This window comes from Physeter macrocephalus, chromosome 14 (assembly GCF_002837175.3).
Source record: "Physeter macrocephalus isolate SW-GA chromosome 14, ASM283717v5, whole genome shotgun sequence".
Lineage (NCBI taxonomy): Eukaryota > Metazoa > Chordata > Mammalia > Artiodactyla > Physeteridae > Physeter > Physeter macrocephalus.
The window spans coordinates 77,529,328-77,538,666 of record NC_041227.1 but is presented as its reverse complement, the minus strand read 5'-3'; the positions used below and the strand labels follow the sequence as shown (position 1 = coordinate 77,538,666).

At 38.7% G+C, this 9,339-nt stretch overlaps 1 protein-coding gene across 4 annotated transcripts in view; it reads right to left on the bottom strand.

The window, feature by feature from the left end:
• RNF216 (ring finger protein 216) overlaps window positions 1–9,339 on the bottom strand; it is a 185,589-nt gene that overhangs the window by 109,940 nt on the left and 66,310 nt on the right. For all 4 annotated transcript variants that reach the window (XM_024118990.3, XM_024119000.3, XM_028499609.2 and 1 more), the window contains exons 9-10: window positions 5,891–6,030; window positions 379–429 (exon numbers count right to left, since the gene is read on the bottom strand). In XM_024118990.3, coding sequence (XP_023974758.1) covers window positions 379–429; window positions 5,891–6,030 — 191 coding nt within the window. The remainder of the gene's footprint in view (window positions 1–378; window positions 430–5,890; window positions 6,031–9,339) is intronic.

The following is a 9,339-nucleotide window of genomic DNA, read 5'->3' as shown; positions in this document are numbered from 1 at the left end:
CTATGTGAGGATGGCTGACATCATACGAAAGCCATCTGGTCCTGAGGTTAGACACATCTCTTCCTTCTAACTCTATAAGTGATACGTGAATTCTAAATTTTGCTCTAAGAGTCTATCCAATGGATTCCAGGCAATGTGTTTTAAGAGGCACGACTCTAGGAATATTATCTTCCCTCCAAATCTGATCCAATTTGGAAGCAAGAGTGACTATAATGGTTTAAGTACCTGACTGTAACTTAGCTGAAGCTCAAACTCAGCAGATCAACAGCAAAGGTTATACGGGAACCAATCTGTCATCAAAATGCTCAGGAAATGTGAGAAGAGAAAACAGCTAATGAAAATACCCAGAATAAATTGATTAGGTGAGATTTTAACTACCTTTTGATACTGTTCTTCATTCATCTGCAGGGCAAGCAAAAAGTCTTCATGCTGAGGAACAAAACACCATACACGCAGGTGCAAATTTAGTCAAGATGCCACAAACCATTTAGCATTTACTTTCATAAACATAAAAAAACCCTATTATTAATAGTCATCTCTTCAGTTACATAGTTTAGTAGTTTAAAAAGTTACCTGAGAGTAAATTTAAAATGCATCAGAACACTACACATGAAAAAGGAAACCATATAAGTACTACAATATATGGGGAAAACTTCCTTAAATCTGACTCAAAATATAGAAGGAATAAAAGACTGACATAAAACACTTATGAAGAGTACAGAATAGCATAAGCAAACAAAACGAAAAAAACTGAATGGGTAAAAACCAAGCTTGACAACATACTTTGTTGGTGAGGTTAGCGGGAAACAGGCACTCCTGCACATTACTGGTGGGAATGCAAAACAGTACAACCACTATGGAGGGGAATTTGGCACCATATAACAGTTACGTTAAGTATTTACACTCCAATTCATCAATCACACTTGTAGGAATCTATTCCAAAGTTACCCTGGGGCAGAAATATGAAATGATGTATGCACAAAGTTATTTATCATAGCACTATTTATAGTAGCAAAAAACTGGAAACAACCCTGAATGTCCCTCAATAAGGGAATAACTGAATCAACTCTGATCCTGCAGACAACGGGACACTAGGCAGTTTTAAAAAGGAAAGAGAAAAATCTCCATGGATCGCCGTGGAGTCATCGCCAAGAAGTACAGTTAAGTGAAAAAGGCAAGGGTAGAACAGTGTGTACCTTTTAATAAGAAAGAAAGGTTTAAAAAATATATATATATATATACATATATGCTTTTACATAAAATAAGAAAAGACAAACCAAAAACTATTAATAATGGTTATGTATAGAGGGAGTTAGAGGACATGGGGAGGACAGACAGGACAGAGGCTAGATCTCTCTGAATGTTCCTTGTTTTATAGTTTTGACTTTAAAAATACTTTACATAACTCAACAACAGAATTAAATGAAAAAGAAATTAAAAACCAATTCCTTAAAACTTAAAAATAAACAGAAACAAACTGCTTTGCTTACCAAGTTAATGGCATAACCACACACTTATTTCAAGTAACTTTATAATATTTTAATTTCAAATTCCTAATCTAAGTTATAAATAAATCCTAGACCGTATTTGGCAATATTACTGGTAATAATACTGGGTTGTTATTTGGGATCTACTAAGTATACAACATAGGATAAAGGAAATAAGCCATTATGGTGATGTAATTAAGAGCCAAGATTTTCAGCATAAGAGAAAAGAAATGCTTACATAAAATGAAAAAAGTAAAAAAATCTGTAAACCAAAATTGAAATAAAAATCTTAGTATGAATTTCCACTAAAAGAAACTATGACACCTCGGAAAAGTTGGTGATTCCAGGTCCAGGTTAGGAAAAGCATAAGTTGAACCTGGGTCACCAGGTACGCCAGAAAGCAAGGATACTGTCAAAGACGACTAGGTCCAGGACAGAGGAACTAACTTGAAGGTGACACCACTGGCCAAAGAAGGGACAACCTGGACATCAAAAAGATGACCACAACCATCTTGCCAATACTTCAACACTTCTCTGATGAGACTGGCAGTGATATTAGCAAATGTGGTGTTTTGATACTATACTGTGAAATGTGCCAACATCTGGAAGGTCTACATAACTCAGTGAATCGGTGTTTGTTTATGATAAAATCATGCATGGGTGAAAGATCTATTCGAACTGCAAGCTACACTAACAGATTTTAATGTAACAGATACAGTCACAGGTAACTCTATGACGGATGGATCAAGATGACAGTTCTCCAAAAGTCCAATTTCTGTTTGAGATCCAGAATTTTATCATTGAACATAATCACTTCATTCATTTTTGAAAAAATTCCTGCTAAATACCTAATTTTGAATCATCATAGTTTTTCTGTCAGTCATTTTTTCAAGTAAAAATGGTTTTTTTGGGGGGTGGGTAGGGAGAAGGGCCTAATTCAGCAGCTTGCAATTCGATGTCACAAATGTTTCTCCTTGAGAAAACCATCATAGTCAGTATGCAGCAAAAGCACTTTATGCATACATTTGGCTCTCCATATACGCAGGTTCTGCATCCACAGACTCAACAACCTCGAATCAAAAATATTTGGGGGAAAAAAAATTCTAGAAAGTTCCAAAAAGAAAAATTTGAATTTACAGTGTGCTGCCAATTATTTACAGAGCATTTACATTGTATTGTGTTGTTAAGTAATCTGGAGATGATTTACAGTACCCGGGAGGATGTGTGTAGGTTATATGCAAATACTACGCCATTTTATACAAAGGACTTGAGCATCTATAGATTTTGGTATCTGTGGTGGGGGTCCTGGAACCAACCCCCTGGATACGGAGGGACAACTGTACTTCCCATTTTGTCATACAGAGTACTGAAAAGATGTTTTCAAGGGTTAAAATTTCATAAAGTAATAATTTCAACTGCTTCATCAAAGCATCAAATACATTTTTAGATGACATGGGCTTTTTTTGTTGTTTTTTAAAATGTGAGTGCATGGTGGTGAAGAAAGTAATGATTTCCAGTAGAGTTTGGTGCCACTGGCTTGATTCATGCTAAGGCACCATTACTTTTGTTTCTCAGTACAAATTCAACAGTGTGAAAAGGTAAATATCGTCTTATCATGATAAGAGATCTGACGTCGCAGACATCCTAAAGAGTCTTGGGAAACCCAGGGGTCCATGGGGCAAATTTGAGAGTTGTTGGTCTAGAAAACACATATAGGCACACTTCATTTTACTGCACTTTGCAGATAGTGCTTTTTTTTTTTAAACAAACTGAAGGTTTGTGGCAACCCTGCATCAAGCAAGCCTATCAGTGCCGTTTTTCCAACAGCATTTGCTTACTTCATGTCTCTGGTCACATTTTGGCAATTCTTGCAATATTGCAAACTTTTTCATTATTATTATTACTGTATTTGTTATGGTGATCAGTGATCTTTGATGTTACCGTTGCAATTGTTTTGGGGTGCCATGAACTGCACCCATATAATACAGTGAACTTAATTGATAAATGTCATGGGTGTTCGGACTGTTCCACTGACTGGCCATTCCCCATCCTTCTCCCTCTTCTCCTGCCTCCCTATTCCTGAGACACAACAATGCTGAAATTAGGCTAATTAATAACCCTACAATGGCCTCTAAGCATTCAAATGAAAGGAAGAGTGGCCCATCTCACTTTAAATCAAAAGCTAGAAACAATTTAAGCTTAGTGAGGAAGACATGTCAAAAGTCGAGACAGGCCAAAAGTTAGGCCTCTTGGCCAAGTTGTGAATGCAAAGGAAAAATTTTTGAAGGAAATTGAAAGTGCTACTCCAGTGAACACACAATGATAAGAAAGTGAAACAGCCTTACTGCTGATATGGGGAAAGATTCAGTGGTCTGGACAGAAGATCAAACCAGCCACAATATTTCCTTAAGCCAAAGCCTAATCCAAAGCAAGGCCCTAACTCTCTTCAATTCTATGAAGGCTGAGAAAGGTGAGGAAACTGCAAAAGTCTGAAGCTAGCTGAGGTTGATTCCTGAGGTTTAAGGAAAGAAGTCATCTCCATAACATAAAAGTGCAAGATGTAGCAGCAGATGCTGATGTAGAAGCTGCAGCAAGTTATCCAGAAGATCTAGCTAAGATAATTAATGAAAGGTGGCCACACTAAACAACAGATTTTCAAATGTAGACAAAACAGCCTTATATTGAAAGAAGATGCCATCTAGGACTTTCACTGCTAGAGAGGAGAAGTCAATGCCTGGCTTCAAAGGACAGGCTGACTCTCTTGTTAGGGGTTAATGCACCTCATGACTTTACCATTCCAAAAATCCTAGGGCCCTTAAGAATTAGGCTGTATCTACTCTGCCTGTGCTCTATAAATGGAATAACAAAGCCTGGACGACAGCATATCTGTTTGTAACATGGTTTACTGAATATTTTAAGCTCGTTGTTGAGAACTACTGCTCAGAAAAAGATTCCTTTCAAAATATTCCTTTACTGCTCACTGAAATGCTCCTGGTCACCTAAGAGCTCTAACGGAGATGAACGAGATTAATGTTTTCATGACTGCTAACAAAACATTCATTATGCAGCCCATGGATCAAGGAGTAATTTTTGACTTTCAAGACTTACTACTTAAGAAATACATTTTGTAAGGCTTATAGCTGCCACAGTGATTCCTCTGATGGATCTGGGGCAAAGTCAATTGAAAACTTCTGGAAAGGATTCACCATTCTACATGCAAAGAGCAACACTCATAATTTATGGGAAGATGTCAAAATATCAACACTAACAGGAGTTTGGAAGAAGCTGATCCCAATACGTTTGGATGACTTCAATGGAGAAATTAATTGCAGATGTGGCAGAAACAGCAAGAGACCTAGAATTAGAACTGAACTGCTGTAATCTCATAATAAAGGCTTAACAGGCAAGGAGTTGCTTTTTATTGATAAGCAAAGAAAGCGGTTTCTTGAGATGGAAACTATTGGTGAAGATACTATGAAGATTGTTGAAATGACAACAAAGGATTTAGAAAATCACATCAACTTAGCTGATAAGGCAGCAGCAGCAGGATTTGAGGGGACTGACTCCAATTTTGAAAGAAGTTCTACTGTGGGTAAAATGCTATCAAACAGCACTGCATGCTACAGAGAAATCATTCATGAATGCAAGAACCGATCGATTCAGCAAACTTCATTATTGTCACATTTAAGAAATCTGGACAGCCACCCCAGCCTTCAGCAAGCACCACTCTAATCAGTCAGCAGCCACCAACACTGAGGCAAGACCCCTCACCAGCAAAAAAGATTATGACTCGCTGAAAGCACAGATGATGGTTAGCATTTTTTAGCAATAAAAGTATTTCTTAATTAAGGCATGGACATTGTTTTTTTTAGACATAATGCTATTGCACACTTACTAGACTACAGTGTAGTGTAAACATAACTTTTCTATGCACTGGGAAACCAAAAAATTCATATGACTAGCTTTATTTCAATATTCATTTTATTGCGGTGGTCTGGAACTGAACCCGCAATATCTCCGAGGTTTGTTTGTATTAAATAACCAATATATGTATATTCCAGTTGACTTGCACATTTGATAGTATATTTGGAAGAATTAAAGCGCTAAATGGAATCTCTCTGTTTTTTCCTCCATTTCCTCTAATTTCCATTAGAGGGTGAAGGAGGTGAAACAGATGTGTTTACTAAGCTCCAATTAAAATTCTCTAACATAAATCTGATTTATGAAACTGTGAACTTCAGTCAGTATCATTACAAAACCTAGTTTTGTTTTCCTTTTAAAAGTTTTATAGTTTATTCAAATGAATTACTTGAAAGAAAAGGCAAATCTTATAAGACAGTTTTACACTATGCCCTAACAGCAAACCAGAATCCCAGAAACACATTCCAAGCACATCTTCCTACCTCTGCCATCTCTTTGATTTTCTGCTCATAGAACTCCTGCTCTTGCTGCACAGCTGGAAGGAGAGCACGCCGGTCATAAGACCTACAATGCCGCCGCTTATTTTCCAGAAAGAACATCCTCTTTTCTATTTTTTTGTTACCTAGAAGATAAATGACAATGCAAAATCATGCAGACAATTGTTCTGCTAGGAATCCAGGCAGCCATCCCAGTCCTCTGTGGCCTGGTCCTACAGAGAACGTTTAGTGACTTTCCCATAACATATTCTATTTGGGAAAACTGGCCTCCTTACCATTCCCTAACATTCCACGCACTTCCCGACTTTCTTCCTCTCCACCCCTCCCTCCCTCCTGCTTATTATAATCCAACTGAAAGGTCTCTCCTAGCCTGTCAGTACTGCACTGTGTGAATATACCACAATTTATTGTGCATTCACTACTGAGGACAGGCAGGTTTACAGTTTGGGGTTATTATGACCAGGGCTGCTATACATATGCCTGCAACTCAGCTGAGTATATGTAAAGGAGTAGAATTGCCGGATCAGCTTAGAAAACAGTGCCAGTTTTCCAAAGTGTCTGTTCCAATTTACACTCTCCCCCCACCAGCGATGTATGTGAGTTTCAATCACTCCACATTGTCCTCAACACCTGATGACATCAGTTTTTAATTCGAGCCATTCTGGTAGATGCACATGTGTTTCATGCATGTTTAAACATTTTTTTTATTTTGAAAATTTCAAAGAAAGGAGCAGTACCTAGATTTACAATAAATAACACTTAGAATAAAAGCTAACAAAATGACAAATGTCAAATCTTGCAGTTGGTCTGATTTAGGTTTTGTATTTCTTTGGTTGATTTGGTAATGTACATTTTCTAGAAAAGTGTCTATTCCATCCAGATTTTCTATTTACTCAAAAAACCTTTTTGATAATCTCTTTTGATTTTATCAATATTTACTATACACTGATACGCTTTGTTTTTCCTCTTTTGTTCACTCTCACTAGTTTTTAAAAATTAAAACTTTTTTTTCATTGATTATTTAGAAAACCAGTTTTTGGTTCTCTATTCTGTTCCATCTATCTGTCTATATCTCTGCCAAGCCCACGTGGTTTTCTTTTTAAAGAGTATTTATTTTATTTATTTAATTTTATTTTTTGGCTGCGTTGGGTCTTAGTTGCAGCACACGGGATCTTTGTTGCGGCACGCAGGATCTTTCGTTACAGCGCTCGTACTTAGTTGCCCTGTGGCAATGTGGGATCTTAGTTCCCTGAGCAGGGATTGGTCCCCTGCATTGGAAGGTGGATTTTTAACCACTGGACCACCAGGGAAGTCCCAAGACCACCTGGTCTTAATCACTGTAGCTATGTAGTAAGTCTTGAAATCCAGTAGACTGATTTCTCCCACTTTTTCTTCTTTTTAAAAATCACTGGGACTTCTCTGGTGGCGGAGTGGTTAAGAATCTGCTGGCCAATGCAGGGGACATGGGTTTGAGCCCTGGTCTGGGAAGATCCCACATGCCGCAGAGCGACTAAGCCCGTGTGCCACACTATTGGGCCTGTGCTCTAGAGCCCTCGAGCCAAAACTACTGATAAATAAATTTATTAAAAAAAAGAAATCATTTTAGCTATTCTAGTACCCTGCCTTTTTAGGATACCTTGCCTGTATCTACAAAAAAATCTTGCTGGGATTTTGACAGAAATTACATTAAGCATGGTACCAATTTGGGGAGGATTTACATCTTCACTGAGTCTTCCAATCCATGAACATAGTACGTTTCTCCATTTATTTATATTTTCTTTGATTTCTTTCTTCAGTGTTTTGTAGTTTTCATCATAAGTCCTGTACATGTATTGTTAGATTCACATCTAAGTATTTAATTTTTTTCAGAGCAACTTTACTTTACAAATTAATTAATTATTTATTTATGGCTGTGTTGGGTCTTCGTTGCTGCGTGCAGGCTTTCTCTAGCTGCAGTGAGTGGGGGCTACTCTTTGTTGTGGTGCGTGGACTTCTCATTGCGGTGGCTTCTTTTGTTGCAGAGCACGGACTCTAGGTATGTGGGCTTCAGTAGTTGTGGCACGTGGGCTCAGCAGTTGTGGCTCATGTGCTCTAGAGCGCAGGCTCAGTAGTTGTGACGCACCGGTTTAGTAGCTCCGTGGCATGTACGATCTTCCCGGACCAGGGATCAAACCCGTGGCCCCTGCATTGGCAGACGATTCTTAACCACTGCACCACCAGGGAAGTCCCAGGAAGGTACATTTTTGGCTTGATATAAAGGAAGAACTTTCTAAAAGACATAGCTGACCAACAAGGGAATAGATCATCTTGTGAAGTGGTACTTTCTTTTCTCTACCACTGAAAGTCAGAAACAAATACTGAATGACTATGTATTAGGGATGCCTAGTCTAAACTGTGGATAAATTCAGCTGAATGAAAAACCACCTATACACTGTCCCCACTTCCATTCTGCCACAGATCTGTGAGAATGTCGTCAGGAGAGCACTGCTTCACAGAGTAGCTTGGCGACCTTAGAAGTCAGAGCCTAGGACTTTTTTTTTTTTTTTTTTGTGGTACGCAGGCCTCTCACTGTTGTGGCCTCTCCCGTTGCAGAGCACAGCCTCCGGACGCACAGGCTCAGCGGCCATGGCTCACGGGCCTAGCCGCTCCGCGGCATGTGGGATCTTCCCGGACCGGGGCACGAACCCGCGTCCCCTGCATCGGCAGGCGGACTCTCAACCACTGCGCCACCAGGGAAGCCCTAGGACGTTTTCTTTTAGATCCTGAAGAGTTCAAAAATTCAAATACTTTCCAACTCTGTAACTATCTCATGGATTTTTCATTTAGTCACACCTGAAGTCAAGTCATGAAATTAATTACAGATGTAACGGAAAGACACATAGGAGAAAAGAAAAGGGAAATATTCTTATTTATGACATAATCTACAGGAAAAGTTGAAGTGGACTCTTTTCTTAGACACAAGCAACTAAGATCAAATTTGTTGCAAAATTCAGCAAGTTTACCTTGGCGGGGGGTGGGGAGTTAGACCTGAAGTAACCTCTTTGAAAGAGCTTTCAGCAGTTACTTCATCAATATGAATAACATAATTTTAAATAAACAGCTTAAGTGGCAGTTTAAGAGCTGTTTAGTTCGTTTCTGTGTAGAAGCCACTCTCTCAGGTGTGTAAGTGACTCCTCTGTAGTAAGCAATCAATCACTGGTCTAGCTTTTACTATGTAGTGATAAGGTTAATTCTTGTCAAACCTTCAAGACCTCTTTTCCCTCCAAGCTGAAGAATGTCCCCAAACACTTTTCCACATGTGAATCTAACACTACACACAATTTTCCTGTCATGGTGTATCCTAAACAGAAAGACGACAAACGTAGCCACTTTCTGAAAACACTGAGGTGCCATCAAAGCAGTCATGTCAGTGACACTCCTCAGACTGCCGTAAC